Source organism: Cariama cristata, unplaced genomic scaffold (assembly GCF_000690535.1).
Source record: "Cariama cristata isolate BGI_N322 unplaced genomic scaffold, ASM69053v1 scaffold13448, whole genome shotgun sequence".
Classification (NCBI taxonomy): Eukaryota; Metazoa; Chordata; class Aves; order Cariamiformes; family Cariamidae; genus Cariama; species Cariama cristata.
Genome location: NW_009632939.1, coordinates 1 through 21,667, shown reverse-complemented (window position 1 = coordinate 21,667; position 21,667 = coordinate 1). Strand labels below are relative to the sequence as shown.

The 21,667-nt window shown below is 42.0% G+C and overlaps 1 protein-coding gene across 1 annotated transcript; it reads left to right on the top strand.

Annotated features, from left to right (window-relative positions):
* Positions 1–716: 716 nt before the first annotated feature.
* LOC104166584 (DEP domain-containing protein 5-like) lies at positions 717–20,669 on the top strand (the record flags this gene model as incomplete). The annotated part of the gene is made up of 16 exons (XM_009706570.1): positions 717–834; positions 1,008–1,175; positions 2,064–2,283; positions 3,165–3,298; positions 4,157–4,265; positions 7,107–7,169; positions 8,772–8,923; positions 9,685–9,762; positions 10,134–10,266; positions 11,129–11,237; positions 11,539–11,763; positions 15,682–15,851; positions 16,881–17,052; positions 18,163–18,223; positions 18,919–19,001; positions 19,882–20,669. Coding segments are annotated over 16 exons (2,291 nt in total), but the record flags the coding sequence as incomplete, so codon positions are not given.
* Between the last annotated feature and the right edge of the window lie 998 nt (positions 20,670–21,667).

Below are 21,667 nucleotides of genomic sequence, written 5' to 3'. Positions count from 1 at the left end.
TCTAGAAGAAGACAGTCCCAAAGCTCCCAAACTTCTGTATCTAGAAGCAATTTCCTGACTCTAAAATAGCTGTGAAGGTCCCAGGTAGACAAGTAAAGCTTCATTTTCTTGAAACCATGAATCAGCTAAACCTAGTTAAACCCCAGAGGACTGGAGTGGGTTAAGAGGATATCATATTCCTTTGAGAGAATCTGACTTACTGTTTGACTTCTGACTTTTTTCTGGATATTCCCTAGACAAGTCAGCGTGATACAGCATTCATAGAGCAGGCAATATGCGTGAATAGGATATGGTGGTTATTCACTGATTTGGGAATGAGCAGCAAGGCTCCTTTGGTAAAGCGCTGAGCTTATGAACTGTTTAGTTCCAGGAGAGGAAGCAAAAGTGGAGCCCAGCTTTACCATCGTACCCACCAGTTTCTCAGCAATTCACATTGTCTGTTCTCTAGTTGTCCTGACTAGACAAGGTCTGTATTGGTGGTGTATGAATTGTGAATGCTCCTCTTCTTCAGTTGTGACACTGGCAAATCTTAACTGTAAGAACAAAAGGCTCATTGTGCAAATGTCCCTTAAAAAGGTGGCCTGAAAGATGGCTTGTAGTTTGTCTTGAGTTCAGAAGCCCAATTCTGGAGTCTCTTTCTATAGGTACAGTTTGTTGACAAAGTTCTGACTATTGCAGTAAGCTGAAAAGGGGTGTGTTTTGCTCTTTACAATTAGGTCTTGTATCAAGAAATCGACCTGAGGAAGAAGATCAGTACTGGCTGAGTATGGGCCGTACTTTCCACAAAGTAACATTAAAAGACAAAATAATTACTGTGACTCGATACCTGCCAAAGTGAGTATCTCTCTGGTCGAGCTGTTTGCTATCAACGTTCAGAGGAATGTGCTTTTCCAGATGTCTGTACTTGCTTGAAAGAACATACTGTGGAACCTTCTTTCTCTTTAGGAGAAGAGAGAGAAGCACTGCTATTGATGATGCTGAGATTATGTTTGCATTTTCTCTTTTAGGTATCCATATGAATCTGCTCAGATAAACTACACTTACAGCTTGTGCCCCTCACACTCTGACTCTGAATTTGTCTCTTGCTGGGTAGAATTTTCCCATGAGAGACTAGAAGAGTACAAGTGGAATTACTTGGATCAGTATATCTGCTCTGCTGGCTCTGAGGATTTCAGGTGAGATCTCTTTTTCCATCCAGACTGTTCTGTGTCCTAATTGCCTCTTTTCCTTTTTGACCTAAAATTTCTTCAACAAGTTCAACCCACAAATGCTCAGTAGTCCAGGGAGAGTAACTGGCCTGCTTTCACTTGTATGGTGCTAGCAGCTGTTGCCATGTAGGAATCTTACTCTGTGTTGCCCTTGCATTGTCTGATCTTTGATACAGAGTCTTGATCACGAAATTCGGCATGAACTTTTTTTTTTCCCCTCCTACAGATGCGAAGAAATATGATGACATTTTGTACCACACAGATGCTTTTCTTGGCTTCTTACTCATTTCTGGATCTGACTCAAAACTTCCATTTAGTTTGAGTCTGTTGGAGGCTCTAAGTCCTAGACTTAGCTTGACTGTAATCCTTCTCCTAAGCTAAGTAGATCAGGGTTTCTTATTAGCAGTGTGGAATATCTCCACTAGTATCAATAGCTTTTTTGATATCTTCTCTCAACAAAACCAGTCTTTCTTTATCTTTTTTTCTTTTCAAGTCTCAATCAAAATACCTCCTACTCTAATGTGTACCTTTAAAATTCCTCTTTCTGTGCTTATTTTTAGAGAAAAAGCCTTTGTAGCTTATCCTTTACAGAAAAGAGCACACATCTCTGTGATACAATTACTCTGAAGATAGCCTTGTTTTCTGTTCTGCATGTCAATGTTTTAATACTTCCCAGTGATACTCATATTGCTGACCATTCCTTTGCCTGTCTGTTCTTTCTCACTTGGGGATAGCAGAATGAGATCATCACTATACTCACTGAAATTTGCAGCAGATAGATACGTATTTTACTTACTGTAAAATCCTTCATAGGAAACTGGGCTGAACTCTGTCCTATCTTCCATGTTCCTTCAGCCTTATTGAGTCACTGAAATTTTGGAGGACTCGTTTTCTGCTTCTGCCTGCCTGCATCAGTGCCACAAAGCGCATTATGGAAGGAGAAGTGCACTGTGATGTGTACGGTGACAGACCTCGTTCTGATGAGGAGGAGTGGCAGCTTCTAGATGGATTCATTCGCTTTGTGGAGGGTTTGAACCGCATTCGTCGACGCCATCGATCTGATCGAATGATTCGAGTGAGTCAGCTTTTAGTTGGGTGAGAAGCTGAGTTTGAGTTTTATCTGAACCATTTGATGAAGCATTGGCAGGGAGACCCTGAGACAATCCGAAGCAAGTTGAGGGATATATGTGTGGGTAATCCATTCATAAAGCACAGTGCTGACTGATGTACTATTTCAGATTTTAAGTAGTATGACCTTGTTAACACCTGTCTATTCTTGAACTAATTAAATTTACCTGGAATGGGTATCCCATGCTGCTGTGGCTGGAACCAGAATCAGAGCAGTAAGCTCACTCAGTGAGAAGCCAAGCTCTCTGCATAGTGTAGCCGTGCCTTAGCCTGCTGGTGCTCTGTTTTTAGCTCAGCTGGTCTTCTCTTACCACAAGCCTTATGCCACCTCTTTGCAAATGCGCATTGCTTTATGCTGTAGGTACAGTTAGCCTGGACACATTACTGCACCTTGTGATGCAGATAGTTGATAAAAAGGGATCTGTGAGGTAGTTAAGCTGGTAACTTCTAGCTGGGTTGGCTGTGTGCTGCAGACTTAGGAAAAGGAGTGTGAAAAGAGAACCATATGGGTGAATTCCTGGTGAACAGTAGTTTCAAGAGGGTGATGAGAAACTGGTTAGTGAGTACCAAATTCCCTTCCAATTCTGACATTGAATGGGGTAATTTATTTCAGAGCAAATTCACCTCTTCCAGAATAACATCCATTTTATTTTGAGAATGGCATGCATGCAACACACTAGGCTGTTCCATTTCTTGGGTACCTGTGGTTTAACTCCCTTTTTAAAGTGTACCTAATAAAGCCCTGCTGACGTGAGGTGTTGTGTTCTTGCTTGCTAGTTAAGCCTAGCTTGACTAAGTCTGTGCTTTAATCTTTTTTTTCTTTGTTAGAAAGGGTCTGCCATGAAAGGCTTGCAGATTGCTGGTCCAATTCCCACCCACTCTCTGGAGCAGTCTGGGCCTCCCATTGGGAAGAAAGGAACCTCAGCACTCTCAGCTCTGCTGCAGATGGAAGCCAGTCAGAAGTGAGTCTCTAAAACTAGGCTGTGTGAAGAGCACTAGAACATCCTTCCTCTTTATTCCACCTGGGGTGGCTAAAGCAGATTTGGGGAACTTTGCCTCAAAAAAAGGGATGTGGGATCCTTCTTCTTTAGTTAGTATCCTTGTGGCAGGGCTGGGGAAATACGGACTTTTCCAGTGACTTGCTTGTATGATGTTTCCGTTAATAGAATGAATACCAAAGACTGGAAAAGAACATGGAGACTAGAGAAGAGAATGTCCAGTAATTTAGAAGGAACATCTTTTAAAGTAGCCTCTCAGTCTATTACACATCAGATTTGTTGTCTGTTTGTGATTTGCCAGTACAGTTGTATCCACATAGGAAGAGCTTAACTGGGACGTAAGTGTACACAGGTACACCACACTAGTTGAGTAGTCTCAGCATAAACATTGGGTAACAAATATAGCCTGAAGAAAATGGCTGGTTTGCACTGATAACATCTATTAAAATACCTGTGAAACTTCTGAGGTTCTTTTTCAGTATTGATCTAGAATGGTTCAAAGAAACTCAGAGTACTGACATCAGATAAGCTGTAAACACAATTTAAAACATTGTTGCTGTTAAATACATAAGATATTGAAATATTTTTTAATTATAAGGTCGTATGACACATGCATAATAAAACTACGGAAGTTCAAGGCTCCACGTTGTTTATGTGGGATAAAAAAGTACTTACAGAAGACTGGATTGACTCTGTGCTTCAAAGCGTGGGAAAGCAAATGTCTGAAAATACAGTAGTAGCCCTCTTGCAACGGTTACCTTCAGGTGGAAGCTGACACAGAGTGTGTTTGAACAAACTCTGGATTCCTTCCTTTTGTTTTAGGACACTAGGGGAGCAGCAAGCAGCAATGCTTTCTGGGAAGAGCTCTGGGCAGCCTTCGGAGAGTGGTAGCATTGCTATCACACCCACCTATATGGACAGCCCTCGTAAGGTAAAGACTTTCTGGTCTTTCTTTAGCTACTGTTTTTACGTAAGAATTTGTCAAATAATAGAAGATTATTTCTCTAAGCACGGGGCTACATCATACCACATCTTACTCTGTAATCCAGCCCAGCAAGGACTGGTCCTGTACTGGGGATGCCCTTAAGCCTTTGTGTGCAAGGGCATAAGAAGAGGTTGGGAAACAACCGTCCTTCAATTCTTTAACACTGTGACAATGAGATGGAATCCCTGGGGTGCTATCTCAGTGTGTTTTGCTAATTTAAGTGGTATTTGTTAATTAGTTATTTCCTTTTCTGGTAGCACATTTCATTTCAGTCAGGGTTTGATTTTTAGATTTAGTAGTACAGTGCTGTCTGCATCTATATGAAGGCTGTCTTTAAGAGCAAAATCAAGCTCTAGACCGTGACTGTGAAGCTTCAGTAGAATTTTAACAGCAGGAACTCCAGTCACTTGCATTTGCTTAAAGGGGAGGATGTGTTCCTGAGTAGTGATTTAGATGTCATTCCTTCACTGGCTGGACTCCAGGCTGGAGAAAACTGTCTTCCTGGAGCTCTTTTCAGACACTCAGAGAAAAGACTGTGCTATCTCTCAGCCTTCCTGTCAAGTGTCCTGTGAGTGCCAGGAGAGCAGAAACTCCACCTCCCAAGTCCAACCAGAAATATTTGATTATTTTTCTGCGTTCTGGCATGAAGGTCTTACAGCAGAAGTAACAACAAACTGAACTAAGATACAACACTTGTGTGGCCTGTCTTTGGGTTCAACAGCTGAACTATTGCAAAGAAAAAGTTCTCAGATTCCCCACTGTCAACTTAACCATCTCTTTCAGTGTTTTTCTCTTAGCATCTAGTGTTTTGACATCTGCCCTTTTCTGCCACCACCAGGGGCAAGTATTGTGTTATTCTGGAAATGTGGATATTGCTAGTTGAAGTGAAAGAGTAATTGCAATCATCTTAGTAATAGACACTTATTTGTAGAATGAGAGTGTTTCCAAAACACAGATGAGATTCTGGAGCAGGTCATGCTAGGCTTGGAAAATGTCAGTGCAGAAATTGATTTGAGGCATGTTTGCAAACTTCCAGATCATAATTCAGGCTTTACATTCTCTTCTACCATTTTGGAAAAATCAACTTCATCAAACTTCCCCCTTTAAATATAGAAATTGTAAATATCTCTTTCTACCAGTAAAACTGGTGAAAATTCCATGTAGGACACAGAAAAGGAGAATGTTGTGCCTGGTTGTTCTGGGTGGCAGAGGGTAAAAGGCAAAATTGTCTTCCGTAGGGACGGCACACTAGTGTGTTGGAAGCAAAGTAGCAGCCTTTGTGCTACCAGTAGATGCGATCATGTGTAATTTTAAAAGTAACTATATTTAAAAGCCTCTCTGGAGGGCTAAGTGGAGAATCTGGAAGAGTGTGTTACCAATTGAAGCCTTTCACACTACAGTAGTAAACACTCCTATGAAAATTTATACATAGGAACTGGGAGAGAAGCAATTGGGATTTCCAAATTGACGGCTCACACTTGTCGGAAAGGTGCGATGGACAGGTCGCCTTACCAGGCAGCTTTGTGCTCGCTTGGAAACATCAGCAAGTTTCATGTTTCCAGGACAACACAACCCCTTTAGGGCCCACCAGCATGGGTATGTCTAATTGGCTGTCCGGAGACTTGCAGCCAGAGTAGTGACAAATAGTCACAACTGTGTGCTCTGTCAGCAGCCAAGGGAGCAAGTGCTTTTCTAGGATGCTATTCGGTGCTGGAGTTACTCTGAAACAAAACTGAGCCACTGACTCCACCTTTAGTCAGTTCTACTCTGAAACAGAGAAGTCACTTCAGCCAGTTACTGGGCAATACCATATGATTTTTAACACAGTGACATAGCTTGATCCATAGTGCGTTTGGGAAGTCTTTGCCCTTATGGATACAGGGTGCTTGACCCTGCTTCTGCACTGTGTAAATTGCCAGCCATATAACCCTGGCATTGATTCTTTCCAGAAAATGTTTTTTGTGTACGTACCAGGGTAAGCATCATCTTAACTGCAGGCTAGACAAAATATTTTGCCTAGGGGACAGAATAAAGAATTGCAAATAGGGAATGAAAATCTAGTTGAGTTCCACTGCATTGTCTTATGTGATAAGAGAATCTTGACACATCTTTGAATAGCAACTGGGGATAAATTCATTCAGGGTTTGCAAGTAGGTGGGAAACATAGCACAGGCAGTATCTGTTTAATTTTGCATGAAGTATTAAACACAAGGTTGGAAAGATCTTTGTGATTAATTTTTCTTCCCTTTCCTTCACACCATACCAGACCTGCATTTGAGAGGAAGAGTGTTCTTCCTAAAAAGAGCTTCTTTGCATCTCTTTCTTTATCATTTGAATGACTGACAGACTAGAAAAAAAGCTGTCCTCCTTTGAGTGTTTGCAATTACACATGCAGTTCTGCAGGTTCCCGTATCACTGTTCAGCTTTGCATTTGGGATGGAAACCTACCTGCTTTAGAGCTTGAGTCTTTCTCCTGTGAAGTGTGGAGAGAAGGGTGTAGTTTCAATTGGCTTCTGATCAGTGTGATTTTCAAAACTTTGGAAAAGCATCTGTGCTAAGGAAGAGCAATGTCTTGTTACAGAGAGAGAAAGTAAGGGTGTGTGTGAATAACTCCTGGTGCTCTGCATTCTGCTGCATCTGATGTTCTGGGTCTGTTTGGGATTTGCATTCTCCTCATACTTTCTCTCTGTGGTCATTTCATACTTGCAACCTTGTATTTGCTTTTGTTCAACTCCTTGTTCCTGTTGCTGTTGCCATTAATGGGCCTACTTCCTCTGATGCCTTCAGGATGGGGCCTTCTTTATGGATTTTGTTCGCAGCCCACGTACAGCTTCAACCTTCTACTCACAGGTTAGTTTTGAATGGGGTCTTGTCATCTCTGGCTTTTGGACTGAGGTGATGGAGAGCATTTATTGTCCTGAGCTTGCCACCTGGGAAACCTGTGTTAGTTTCCAGATCTGATCGTTGAGAGGGAGTTGCGTGGCATTAGCAGGACAAAGTGTGGCTGGTGGTGGTGGATGCCACTATTTCCTTCCACCATTCAGTTTGTGATGTGCTTTGGATGTTCATGTGCCCTGCCTTACTGTGCTTTGCAGTACTGTCTTGTCAACTACTGAAGCTTCTCTCTTTCTGTGTTTCAGTAAGTACTCGTTTTCCATCTTCCCTTGCTAAACAAAATGGCAACAGCTTACTCGTCTTGTTCTTGGCTAAATTTTTTCTGTGGTATTTGACTGACAACTGGCTCTGGGGAGATCCAAGTCAAATTGTGTCCTTGGATTCTTAAACAACTGAGGGCTGAAAATATTGGTGTCATCTTGGTTTAAAAGAGTCATTGTGACAGAAGTTGTTTGTACACTTAATACCAGTTAGGAGTTAGCAATAACACAGTGTGTCCAGAGAAAATACTGCTGGTTGAAGTGAGCTCTGAGGAGGAAGAGTCGATTTAGTTGGCTGTGGGGACTCTAGGTTCCATGTTGGAGCATCTGCCGTTTTTGGCTGCCCAGAAAGGGACATCTGCCATTGCAGACAGAGAGAGATCTTTGGGATGTGAGAAATGGCATAAATAAAGGACTCTGCTCTGGCTATCAGACCTAAGTCAAACTACCAGCTTTGTGATTTTTAGCTGTGCATGTGCTGTGGATTCGTCATGGCAGAGCAGCCCTCGTATTTACACCAGCTTGAGTGACTGGGTTACTCTGCTGTTCGTGTTCCTCTCCCCCACCTCTCTAGCTTTTATATAATATGCCTTTCCTAAACCATACGTGTTAATGACAGATGGCAATTACAGCCTGTACTTTGCTGAATCTTTCAGCATTCATGTTCTCTCTGAAATGATTTTATGTTAATTTTGTGAACTATTCAGTCTACCGTTGGAATAGCGCAAGTGTTCCTGCGGGAGGAAAGTGTTCTTGTTGTCTTGGCGACATAGGTGTGGGTGGGTGCCAACCAGCCTCCTGATACTACCCTAAGAAAGGAAGGAAGATGAGCTGATTTTGTGCATTATGAAACTTGAATTCCATGTGATGGATTTGCATATTTTTGTCTGAGTTAATGTTGAAACTATTTTTTCTAACTGCTTACTACTTTCTTGTAGTGATTAAGTTTCTTGTTCTGTCCATTTCATGTTTATAATCACAGTTATTCACTCAAGTTGAAAATGTCAGGTTGGGACTGGTGTTGCTGGTTTCTCAGTAGTTCTCTCCACACTGTTGTCGCTGGGCTGGTGATCCTAATCTTTATTGGGGTCAGAATTTCATGTTTGTCAGTAGCTTTGAAGTGATGACAAAAGTAAGACTGTATTTATCCTTTCTGCATATGCTTGTGCTTGCCTTATAGTATTGCTTGTTGTTAACTAACTTGAGCTGAGGTACAGATGATGCGGGGAGGGGAGGAAATGGGAAACATATTACATCATAAATTTCAGAAAGATGTTGCTGTGTTTACTCCTTGCAGGTCTCTATAGATCAATCAGTTCCCGCAACCTCAGATGGCAACACGTTGATAAACACAGGGCAGTTACCTGAGAGGGGCAGCTCACAGACCTTGGGAAGCTCCCAGAACATTGCCGACCAAGGATATACCACAGCTGGTGCTGCAGAGGGCGGGTAAGAAAAGCACAGCAGTGCTACACTGCAGTTCTGTTCAGTTACACTCCCCTTTCTCATGTCAAGGAAGGAGCACTTAAACAGGAACCCGAGAACAAAATGTGCTGTGTCTGTCAGCACTAGAAGGCACTTGTCACAAGACCTTACTGCAGCTTTTCCACGTGCAGGAAGATCGGTAGTAAAATAAGCCTTGCAACCCAGTTTTCCAGAATTAAATGAACACAAGGCCTGATTTCCCCACCCACAAAAAAAGCTTCGTTCTTCAAGAAATGAAGAACGAAGAAATTCCTTTTCTGAAATATGTTAGCAGAAAGCCAGGCTTTGAATTGACATCTGTCTTCTGTCTGTTTTAGCCAAGGGGGGCCCTGCAGGTCTAATTGGATCGAGTAGGCTGATGAAATCCAAGAGATTCTAACCTGGAGGCAAGACACTGGGGAGGAAGCAACATTAAAAATAAACTATATTAGCACCTGTTTCCTGCAGTTGTATATTAGAGTTTAAAAAAAAAAAAAGCCGACCTCAAAATGTTTGCTCTCAATTGCTCCTGAGTACGGCTGTATGTAATATAGCAATGACCTGATGACCTCAGGGGGAAAATACAGGTCTGATGCTTTTACTTGTCCTTCTTGAGATGAAAAAGGAAATAAATGTGGCAAAGTCGTTGTTGGAAAGAGGAGGGAGAGCATTTTTCTTAAAAGTACATATTTGAACAAATCTGGCAGCTTGCTTGATTTTTGAACATGCTTCTGTTTGCTTCCCAGCTCTCAGCAGTGTTCAGCAAGCACTCTGACTTCCTCCTCCACCTTGATAGAGATTCTCGAAGCCATGAAACACCCCACGTAAGTTTTTAATATAAATATGCTTAACATCTGTCTAGATGTTTTGTAAGAGGACATGAGGCGTGGAGTCACTCAAAGGAGAGCCCCATGTCAGCTGTGGAAGAGTTTTAAGCTTCCTTTTATTATTCAGTTCTAGTCTCTCCAACAAGGGATTTTATAGAAAAATTCTCAGTAAGGCACTAAATTGCTGTCAATGTCAGCTCTTTATGTTGTTATCAGAAGCTAATGATATGTCACTCTGGGGGCATTGTGCATTTATTGTCTTGTATCTTTATCCCCCTTGTTTTTTCCCCAGCAGTGATTTTTGCCTTTGTAACTTAAAAGGGCTATCGATCAGTCCGTGTTAACATGTGTGACTTGCTGTGCTTCAGCACAGGGATCCAGCTGCTCTCTGAACAGAAGGGCCTCTCTCCGTACTGCTTCATCAGTGCAGAAGTTGTACACTGGCTGGTGAATAATGTGGAAGGTGTGCAAACCCAAGCCATGGCGATTGACATAATGCAAGTAAGACAACTATCAAGGATATATGGAAGGCCAGAAATACCTCACTCTGTGAAGAAAGTAGAATTGTAGAGGAAAGCATAGCAATAATTTATGTTTCTTATTAAAAATCCTGTTATTGGTAGGTATTGAAAACAGTGTTCAACAGAATATGAGGTAACGATGACATTTTTTGGATTCCCTATCACAAAACAGGAACATATTCTTCAGTAGTAATATATGTTATTTTTTCCCGCTTATATATGATGACAGTTCTGTGTATAACCTCCAATTAGCTTGTAGTTACCAAGAACTCTCCATTGTGTTAGAATTATGAGGCACTACAGTGTGATTTGGTCTTGGTTTTAGTTTTGTTTTTTTTTTTCCTGATAGTTAAGTTGTAATAAAACCAGCGTATGACCTCTCTTTTTATGGATGCTGAAGTATACACGCTTTGTGCAAGATACAGTGCTTGTGTTCATAATTTTTTTTTTCTTCCCTATCGAACTGTGTCAGGGGCAGAAGGTTGGAAATGTTTTGGAGTTCATTCCTCTGTGGAGATCCCATATCAATTAACAGAGAACCTAGAATTTTTCCAACCTCTTACCTTCCTATAAATCCATCTATAAAACCAGAGCAGGGTAAGAGAGGAAGGCAGACATCTGCAGAAAGGTCAAATGCAATTTCTCAGGGAGATAAGGACTTGCTGCATTTACTGAGTATCAAGAGATAACTTTGCTGATATCCTCGTTAGGCACATATCTAGAAAAAAGATGTCAAGAAAAAGAAAATAATTTCCGAATGTTATCTAACAATCTTTTTATGTAACTGGAAAAGTGACTTCTCCTTTTTTTATCATGTTTGCTCTGTTATCTTTTTTGTTCAGAAAATGCTAGAAGAGCAGCTTATTGTCCATGCATCTGGAGAAGCTTTACGAACCTTTATTTATGGCTTTTATTTTTACAAGATTGTTGTGGACAAAGAACCAGACCGAGGTCAGCATTGTGTTATTACAAGACTTTCCTCATTATCCCTTTGCATAATCACTCGCTGTACTTGTTTCTTATGGGTGCTGCAGCAGAAATGCATTTTGGGAGCAACCAAAAACACTGCTTTAAAGAGCGTCAAAGAAATTCAGACTTTTTGGTTTAAAAAAAAAAAAAAAAAAGGAATTGCAGACAACATAACCTAATTTTTTTTTCCCTTCCTTTTTTTTCAGAAAGAACTACATCTCTGTCTTGATCTTGAACACTTGTTTCTAACTGTGATCTGTGCTTCCCCTTCCTTTTTGTTCAGTGGGCATGCAGCAGCCTGCCATGTGGCACACAGCTGCCATGGATGACTTCTCCGCCTTCCAGAGGAAATGGTTTGAGGTGGCATTTGTGGCAGAAGAGCTCCTGCACTCGGAAATCCCAGCGTTTTTCCTGCCCTGGCTGCCCAGCCGCCCAGCCTCCTATGCAAGTAGGCACAGTTCCTTTAGCCGCAGTTTCGGAGGACGGAGCCAGGCAGCTGCACTATTAGGTAGATGCACAGCACAGGTGACAGCTGGGGAAGTTCAAGGGGATAGTTTGAAAGGGGAAGAGCAGCCAGCCAAGGGTATGATCTCACGTGGACCAGCAATAAAGCTGCAAATTTCATGCTGGCCTTACATGTGTCTTGCATGTGGACTCATTCTCATATGCTGAAGGTGTGTTTCACTGGCTGAGCAGGCAATTTTTGCTTCTGAGTACTGGAATACAGTAAAAAGTATTCTTTAAATATTACTTGTTCCTGAACCTCCCCCCCCATGCCATCCTCTAGAATTTGGAAAGGAAAATACTGACTTTGTCTCCTTGCAGATCTAGAGAGACTCTTCACAACCCGAGATGAGTACAGAGGCATAAGTTGTGACAAAAGCAGAGCAACCAACCTGTACTTAAAAAGACATATCTAATTGCTTCTTAATGGCAAAAACCACAGTGAGATCCAGATGCATTAGAAGTTTTCTGTGATGTGCTGGAGGCTTCTCTGCTAATCTGAACCATGTATATAGCCAGACTCCTTATATTAAAGTCTGGGAAGCCCAGCTACAAATGATCCCTGCAATGTGGAAGCAGTAAGGTTTGCGTATGAAAGATCTTGCTGCCAAGCAAGATACTGTTATAGTATCTAAAGTTCTCTAATGTGTGAAGTATAACACTGACTACCACTAACAGCCCGTGAAACATACTGGCTGCATGATTGACTGTGTTGCTTTGTCAGCTTTTTGTTGCATTTCCAGGCCAGCCTGAGTCACTTGCTTTTGTTCCTCTTTCCTTGTTTAAAATTATGAGAAAAATAATTGCTATGGAAGTGCAACTTCAGATTTATTTAGATACATCTTTTAAAGGCCTATCAATTAAAGATGAAAAGAAAATTCTGCTGTTCTCCTGTTTTGTACATTTGACCTCCTGAAGAGAAGTGACTTGCTGCTGGTGTAGTATCTCTTAAACCTGAAGTTACAGTAATCCTTGTGTATTTCTGAAAGCCTTGTTTGAAGAGGAACAGCATCAGAAATGGGAAGGTGTTAAGGTTAGGAAGTCCGAACTAATGGTTAATTCCCTGAAGCCAACATATGCAGGATATTTTTCCATCACACGATAAATCTGTTGCCTTGGCTGGTATCCAGCCTCATTAGCTCAATGATTGGCCAGAGCTGAAGCCTGAACGGAGGCTGGCATGAAACTGTTGTGGAGGCTGGAGGCACTTGGGCCAGATCCTGTTCCTGCTTTGATCTCTTACTCACTATTTAGTCCAAGAAAACCAGTTCACTTTTCTATGTCTGTTCTCTTTTGTGAGATGAGAAGACTAAGACTCAGTAAGCTTGCTTTAGTGTGACCTTCTCACCTTTAACACCAGCCAGGAAAGAATGTATTCCCTCAGCAGGTGACGTAGTTACACACCTGTGTAGCCCTCCTTTTTCATTTCAGTTGGAATTATGTCCGTTTTACTATTTAACTAATTTGCAGTCCTTGGATGAATGAAAAATGCCTCCAGATTGCTCATATGCAGTCTGGTTATTCCAGGAATAATAGTTTCTTGGAGAAAAATCCAGCGTGGAACTTTTTTCTTACAAAGGAACTGGTTTAATTGTTGTTTCTGTGCTGTCCCTCTTCTAAACAGTATTCCAAAAAAACTTCACCAGTTCATCTGAGGCAAGGAGCTTTACTAAACCCAGATGACCTCTGGTCCACGTGACTTCATTTGTTCCTCTCTTGGCTTTGATTTGGTTGTGGTTTTCGTTTCTTCCCCTCCCCACCTTCCCTAAATGTCAGGCTGTGACATAAAATTGCATGCAAGCATTGGGAGCTCTGGAACAAGCTCCATGTATCTCTAAAATCTTTATCCCTCCCAATTCCCCTATCACTTGTCCAGTGATTGTCCCCTTTCCCTTCGCAGTGGAAGTCTGATCTGTGATATACCTAATCTTGTCCCTTTTGATTTATAGCAATGCATGCAGTAGCAACTGTAGTCATGTATGTAGTGTAGTCTGTGACTGGAGAATAACCTGCCTGCTCCGCTCCGATTTACTCAATAAATCATTAGTTAAATACTCAATGGTACAAGACAATTGGGAAGCAGGTGAGTCCTCTTAAAATCAGATCTACGGAAACCAGAGTTTCTTCTGTTAAAATCAAGTTGATTTTAATCTGAAGCTTCTGAATTCAGATGCATGGATGTTTCTTATCAGTTTGTAAGGTCCTTTTGATTAGCTCACCTGGTTGGACTGTGTTCCTGTTGCTTTACCTGTGAATTACAGCTGCAGACAAGGTGGAGAAAGAAGCTCCAGCCCTAATGGGGAGTCTGCCTTATCTGGAAAAAGGAACAGTCTAAGGGAGCAGGGAGCTCATTCTTCACAGTGTGCTGGTTTGGGCACACTGGACTGTGGTGTTATCACTGACCTCTTAGCTAATGACCAACATCTACCTGACTGAGCTGCTTTCACTTTACAGCTTTGGGGATGTTGTTTTCCAACATATTTCGTTACAAAACTGGCACCGTAACCTTCTAACCACAAGCATTGCATTCACAGAGATATTCACTGAAAAGGAGCAAGAAAAAGAAAATCACAAGATGTTGGTCTGTCTGACAACACCAGACAAACCCAGAAACTGCATATGATACATTTCCTAAAGACAAAAATGGATCTTATTTACAAAACAAAACTGGCTGATGTTCTTCCATTTTTATTGGGTTTTTTGTTTTTTTCCTCCTGTTCCTAAGCTGCAGTAGTAGCAATATAAAGGATTTTCTTATAATCTTGAAAACTATCTCTAGCTAACTTGCAGTAGAAGTGAAGGTGGGAACTTTCCATCCACCTTGAGAAAGAACTTCAGCTAATTTTTTTTTAAAATGCCATTAAGCCATTAAATTATAAGGTCATTTAAAAGCTGACTGTATAAAAAGGTGCACATCTTCGTCTACTTAAGCAAGAAATAACCACATCTATTCCCTCATGCACGCAATAAAAGGGCAAAGGTTTTTTAATAGTAGTTATTGCAGCCCTTTTTTGTGTCCATTTTTAACATTATAGGAATGTAAAATTATGTATTTGCCTAAAGAAAAGTTGAAAGTGACAACGTGGTTCATAGCAGGACTTTGGTCTCAAAGTCAGGAGATCTGGGTTCTATCCCTGGCTTTGCAGTCCGCTGTGTGACACCAGCCAGGTCACTTCCACTTTCTGTGCTTTTCTTCCTCTCTTGCCTGATATCTGATATTTTCTTTCTGAGGGATGCTGGGGTGTAGGGCACAAAGGGAGCTGGATCTTGGGCGCTATCCCAGCACTTATTGCAAAGCAATAGAAGGTATTGCAGTGATGGTAATGCTGCTGCATGAGTCTTGGCTGACTTTTCATGCTTTTACAAAAAGTGTTGGATGTGCAGTTTTAGCAATGTGTGGTAATGTGGGATATTGATAGGGGGTTAAAGAAACAAGAAGTTTAACTTCTAATCTCCTTTAGCTGTGGAAAGTCCTGGAATGCGCCTGCCCCGTGTAACAGCACCCTGTTGTGATTTCTGGTGGGGGCCATACAGAAATATTAAAAACAATTTCATGTGTCTTGGATACGAAGGAGCTGATGTTGTCTAGCCATATTTAATTATGGCACCAGTCGCTTATTGATTAGGTGCTTGACTCTTGGTTCTGTCTCTTTATTGCAGCGGAAATGTCTTTTGACTACTTGGGGAGGTAATTCTGTGGCATAGACCCATGATATGAGTAATACTTCAGGTTTTTTTGTCTTTTGTGATCTGGATGATCAGCATTCTGGGACTATTCTGCTAGCCCAAAAATATTTGGGGAGCAGTGGGAGGAGAAATTGATTTCAAATAGCTTGTCTTGTTTCTTCTGTTCTCTTCATCCTGTCTCCCACCCTGTCTTTAATGCATCTTTTAAATGTACCCCTATTCCTTGGCTGCGTAGCTGCCACAGTGCCTGAGCAACGGACAGTGACGCTTGATGTGGATGTGAATAACCGCACTGACCGTTTGGAGTGGTGCAGTTGTTATTACCATGGCAATTTCTCCCTGAATGCTGCCTTTGAAATCAAGTTACACTGGATGGCAGTGACTGCAGCTGTTCTTTTTGAGATGGTAAGAGTCCTTGTGTTCTGGGTGGCCGCAGCAATGCCTGTCTGGTCTCTGTATCCCTTAGACTACTGGGGACATTGTCATGGGAAGTATTAGGAGAGAGACAGTGGGTTGGATGTGCCCTGATTTCCGTAAGTAATTTTACTGGTGGTTGTTAACATTGCTGCATCTGGTCATCATTTATCATGCTATCTCTAGTCATTCTGTCTGCAGGATAGTGTTTAACATTGCTGCATCTGGTCATCATTTATCCTGCTATCTATAGTCATTCTGTCTGCAGGATAGTGTGTTGCTTTTCGTGGGTTTCATGCACAGTATGCAGAGATCAGTGCAGGTCAAGGTGATAAATTTAAGTCCCCCTCAGGCAAATCTTAAGCCCTGAGATGGGTCTTTGGAAAAGAATCTATTTCACATTGCATGCCTTCTATTCCCAAACCTGAAAACTTTAAATCTCAGTGGAATTGCTTTCATGACGGGACTTTTCCAGGCAATGTATTCTTCCTGTTCAGCTTTTTAGCTTTTTTTTTTTGAAAAAAAACTTGTTGAAAACATTTTGAATTGAAAATGTAAGTGGTCTGTGTCACTTACTAATTCTTAGACTTTTTTTTTTGCTGTTTTCCCCTTTGTAGGTTCTGTAAAACTCAAATTATTTAACACCAGGTTTTATCTCGCCCAGCTAGATAGCACTAGGTGGTTGGGTTTGCTTTTATTTAAAATCTATTGCACTGTTCCAGTAAAGCAGCAGTGCTTAGCCACTTATGATAAGTAGGCTGAATCAGTTCCTGAAAAAAGTCCTATTTTAAAGTGCTTTCTGATTGATGTGGCACTTCAAAAAGGAAAGCCTGATGTCTTGTGTTTGTACTGCTTTGCTTACAAGGATGCTTGTGTGCTTGCCATGCAAAGCAAGCTGAGCCTGTGGAGAATTGAGCATGTCTGATCTATTCTCGGGGAATGAGTTGCTCCTATGCACATAAGTGCCCTTCTTCAGTGTGACATATGTCATATGATTCATTGTTTGAATCTTTTTCTCAGGTTCAGGGTTGGCATCGGAAAGCCACATCTTGTGGTTTCTTGCTAGTTCCAGTCTTGGAAGGCCCATTTGCTTTGCCCAGTTACTTATACGGAGACCCACTTCGAGCTCAGTTGTTCATCCCGCTCAATGTTAGCTGTTTATTGAAGGAGGGTAGTGAGCATTTGTTTGACGGTAAGAAATGTTCTTTGTTTTACCTCTTGGTATACTTTTCTGCAAGCAGGTCCCTTCTGGCATGTAGCTGACATGAACAGCCTCATTTACCAGACACGCATTAGCTGGATGCTGTTTTTACATTTTAGCAGCCACCCTCAGGAAGGTGGTGCTTGGAGGAAGCTGTGCTGGCAGGCTCATCAGCATGCAACAGTGTATGAGGTTGGCAGCAACAAGTACCAAGGCACAGGAAAGGTTGCCTCCCCAGTGATCTTTGTTGCCATAATGTTGTATACCCTTATAGAGCCTATATCAAGTAGTTATTCTCTTTGACATGGCATTATACTGTAAGAGTCTGTTTTGCTGGTAGACTCTGCCCACAGCTGCTCTGCATTTCTATCCTGCATTTGTTTATTCTCCCCCTCAGTGAGATGAGGCTTTCGTGACTGCCATCCTCTTTTTTTTGTTGTTGCCATGGTTACATTCACGATAAGAGTGTTTGCACATGAGATTAAGAACTAGAAACTGCAATCTCCTTTTCTGCAATGTGACCTCGCCCTTTTGAGTGATGCTGTTGTGGTAAGCCTCAGGTGGCAGCTCAAAGATCAGAGAACTCTGTCCCCATGCAGAGAGATGCAAAACTGCATTGTGAGGAGGGGCAATTAGCAAAAGGCTCTGTTTTAAAATAGTCAAGATGATGGTTTTCTTTATTTTCATTAATCCTTGACCCAATGTCCAGGTGTAAACGTAAAACAATTGGTGACAAATCCATATGCTGTGAGGTCACCATAGCTGCACTGACTTTGAACTAAGTATTTTCAGAGCACTCTGTGGTGATACACAGCAGCCCACTCTCCTTCCTTGCCCCGTCTCACGCACCCCATTATGTTCCTTTTCTTCATCTCAAGAGACAGAAAAGCTAAATTCAGGGACGAACCTGCTACTGGAGTGTACAGGACACTTCTCTAATAAGATGGCATTCAAGGGACAGCTGACAGAAAAAAATATAACTAAAAGAAATGGATAGAAAAAACAAAGTGCATAGAGGTCTTCCGAGGAAAACTGAAGTCTTGAAAAAGAAGGAAATAAAGTGGCTTTACTGGGTAGTTGTTACCTTTTTCTTTGTTTCAGGCTTTGAACCAGAAACATACTGGGACCGTATGCATCTCCTCCAGGAAGCAATAGCACACAGGTATGTACAGAGCAGAGTGACTGAAAGGTTCGTATCTTCCTGCATAATGTAGGATGAAGACCTATGCTGAACAGTCACTCCCGAGTCGCGTGGGTTCTGTGCCGTCTGCCCCTCTGAAGTCTGCTTGCGGATTATTAGACTAAAATATAACTAGAATGGGTGGAGGTGGTTCTGTGGGTGCAAGGGGCAGGTAGATTGTGTTTCAGCCTGTCACTCATTAGCAAACCATACTCTCCTCCTAGGGAGGGCATTGCCTTTGGAAGGTGCTCTGTTATTCTAAGTTAGAAGATAGACTGTAGTAGATGTCTTTATGTGAAAGGACAGTTATTTCCTTCATGTGTACTTAACACAGTTTTGAACTGGATGACAACCAATGATTGACAATAGGCAGGAGACTGGGATGTGAGCTATACATAGGAGGTTGGGCCCAGTTTAAGAAGGAATTGTTGGAAACTTTGAATACTATCTAGCCTTACCCCTTTGTGGTTTGAGCTGCCAGTTTGTTTAACGGTGCTGCTGCCAAGGTCTTTTTCATGACAGAGAGACTGCCTTTTGTAATGGCCTTTAGCTTAGAAATAAACTTTCGTTAGCTTAGGTGCTCCTGATTGGGCTGGAGGAATCCTAGCTGGAGTGTCTCTTGGTTTTTTTTTGGGTTTGTTTTTTTTTTTTAATTCTCCTGGTGTTTGTTTCTCCAGATTTGGATTTGTGCAAGATAAATACTCAGCCTCTGCATTCAACTTCCCAGCTGAGAACAAGCCCCAGTATATCCATGTCACAGGTGAGCACTATTTGGCAGGCACTGGGGCAAAGAATAAACAAAAAGAACCATTTATATGCAGTTTGTGTTTTGTCAGTGATACTGGTCCTCATTATGTCCCTAGTTAGACAATAAGTAGGTATATCAGCCAACACTAACCAGAAAACTGGAGAGGCAGTACGAAAAGCACAAAGTGTTGCTGCTAATCAGTGGCATCGATTTGAAATCTTGCTTTATAGTGTCTCTGAAACTTTTCTTTCCAGGAGATGGAGAAATAATAAAAAAAAAATAAGATGGAGCATATTGCAAGTGCAGTGTAAATATGTACCTAGAAACTAGCAGGAAAGAAAGGTGTTGGGACAAGTCAGTGCTCTGTTCTCATGCTTAAGGTCAGTTGTAGATGCATCTCTACCTATACACACTGTGTGGGAGATAAAGCATTTAGGATCCACTTGCTGTCACTATTATTCTTCATAAATGTTGGTGATCTATCAGCACTTCTAACTTAAGCTCCATGCATGGCATGTTGCAGTAAAATAACTTAGTATGTTCAGAGGAGTTGCTGAGACATGAAGACAAGACAGGATGAGAGCTTTTGGAAAACTGCAGAAGAGAATGGAAATTGATGTAAAGTTAGAAAGATGGATCAGAGCCTACATCTTTGCTTCATTCCCCTCTGCCGCAACAAAGGCAAGACTAAGTGTGCTCTCTCCCAGCGTTGTAATTTGCAGGAAGAAGTAGCATGTAAAAGCAAAGGAGGACAAGTGTATCCCACTCTATCTTGCTAAAAGGCAATTAAATGAAACTCAGTCCGGTCTCCTTTGCAGAATATAATGAGTCAGCTACCAGTTGTAGGGGCTTAGATCTGCCTAAGACTAAAGTCCTCTGTGTTTTCCTCCAGGGACAGTGTTTTTGCAGCTACCATATTCCAAGCGGAAATTTTCTTGTGGGCAGCAGCGACGCCGGCGCAACTCCACTAGCTCCACCAACCAGAACATGTTTTGTGAAGAGCGCATTGGCTACAATTGGGCCTACAACACCATGCTGACGAAAACATGGCGGTCCAGTGCCACTGGGGATGAGAAGTTTGCTGATCGGTTGCTGAAAGACTTTACAGACTTTTGCTGGAACAAAGATAGCCGGCTTGTTTTGTTCTGGACTGATTGTCTAGATAAGATGCATGCTAGTGCTCCATGAAATAGGGTTGTATCTCGTGGGGAGACAGCTGGAAGTTTACCTTGTGGCAAGGAAGTAGAGGTGAAGGATGACTGGAAAAAAGCCCCTCTGTTGGATTCATCTTGAGGCTCCAAGAGGACCTGATCAATATTGCTGTTGATATTCAACAGAATTTGATTAAGCCCTTGGAAAAAGAATCTAGTCTCTTGGCTTGCCAATATCTGCCACTTGACCTCAGCTTGGTTTCAAATAGCTGCAGTCCTTGATTGCCAAAACTTGAGTTAGAGCAGAGGTGAAGGAGGGAGAGTGCAAATGGTGTCCAAGGGCAGTTAGATTCAGCACAGAGTGTGATGGTAGCAGCTTACCGTCATTAGAAATGATTGGTGCCATTTGCATCTGATGTGCCTGACAGCAGCCTGCCTCTTTCTCTTTTGAGGTGTCCCTGATTGTGTGAATATGTAAGATAAAATGTGAGAGACACTTGTTACCTTTCATACTTGTAAATAAGTAAAAATGCAGAAAATCACGTGACCTGATGTTTTGTTGTAACTCCAGACAGCAATACAGAATCAGGGAGTAGAGGAGGATAACTGCCAAATACTGCTTCTTATGTACAGCATGATAATGAAATGTTCAAAGTTCAGTGGTGGAGCTTTGTCCTTTAAGCGTCCAGGACTTTCTGTCTCCAGCTCTGGATCTAGAACAGTGTCATGCAGCAGGAGCAGGAAGCCAGTTGGCGTCCTCCAAGGCCAGCATCCAAGCTGAAGGAGAAATCGAGGGCAACTGAACACAAGGTGCTGCTGACTCGGGGAACAAGGAGGAGTATGAGCAGATTTTTAGGGTATGTGTGCATGCAGCAGAACGAAGATGCCTAACGCTCAAGTATGTAGTCTTTGTCTTTGCAGAGAAGGCTCGCATATGGCGCACGGACTAGCCATGAGCTAGTTACTTAAGTGGATCCAGGGTGGGTTCACAACCAGCACCCGGTAGCGCTGTGCGTGGGGGGGCTGTTGACTCCTGCTGCAAGATCGTTACTATTGTTATCTTGTCTGTGCTAAATTGAAGTCAGCAGAGGGCTGACACGTTCCCAGTGGTGTTCTGAGCTGATTCAAGGAAAATCGTGGCTGCTTCAGTTTTATCCCCTAAACTAAGTCTGGATAACTTATGTGTTATTAGACAGTACCCACCTAGAAAAGGTGGGTTTGAGCTGCATGCCTCTTCATTCACTTCATCTAAGTGTGTCAAAATGACCAGTGCACATCTGATCCCCATTAACATCTTAAAAAATACTCTCTACTATGAAAGCAACTTGCTGCCATCTCCTCTACACCGTTTTACTATGGAAGTAGCAGTTGCTTTGTGAAAGCGATTTAAGGGGGGTGGGAGTGCAGAGGCCGCCCTGCACCACCCCGCGTCTGCCAGGGCCTGGAGGCCAGCAGCGGCTCCGCACCTCCAAACCCGCATCGCTTTTAAAGCTGCAAAGCTCCTTTTTGGTTTTTTTTTTTTTTTTT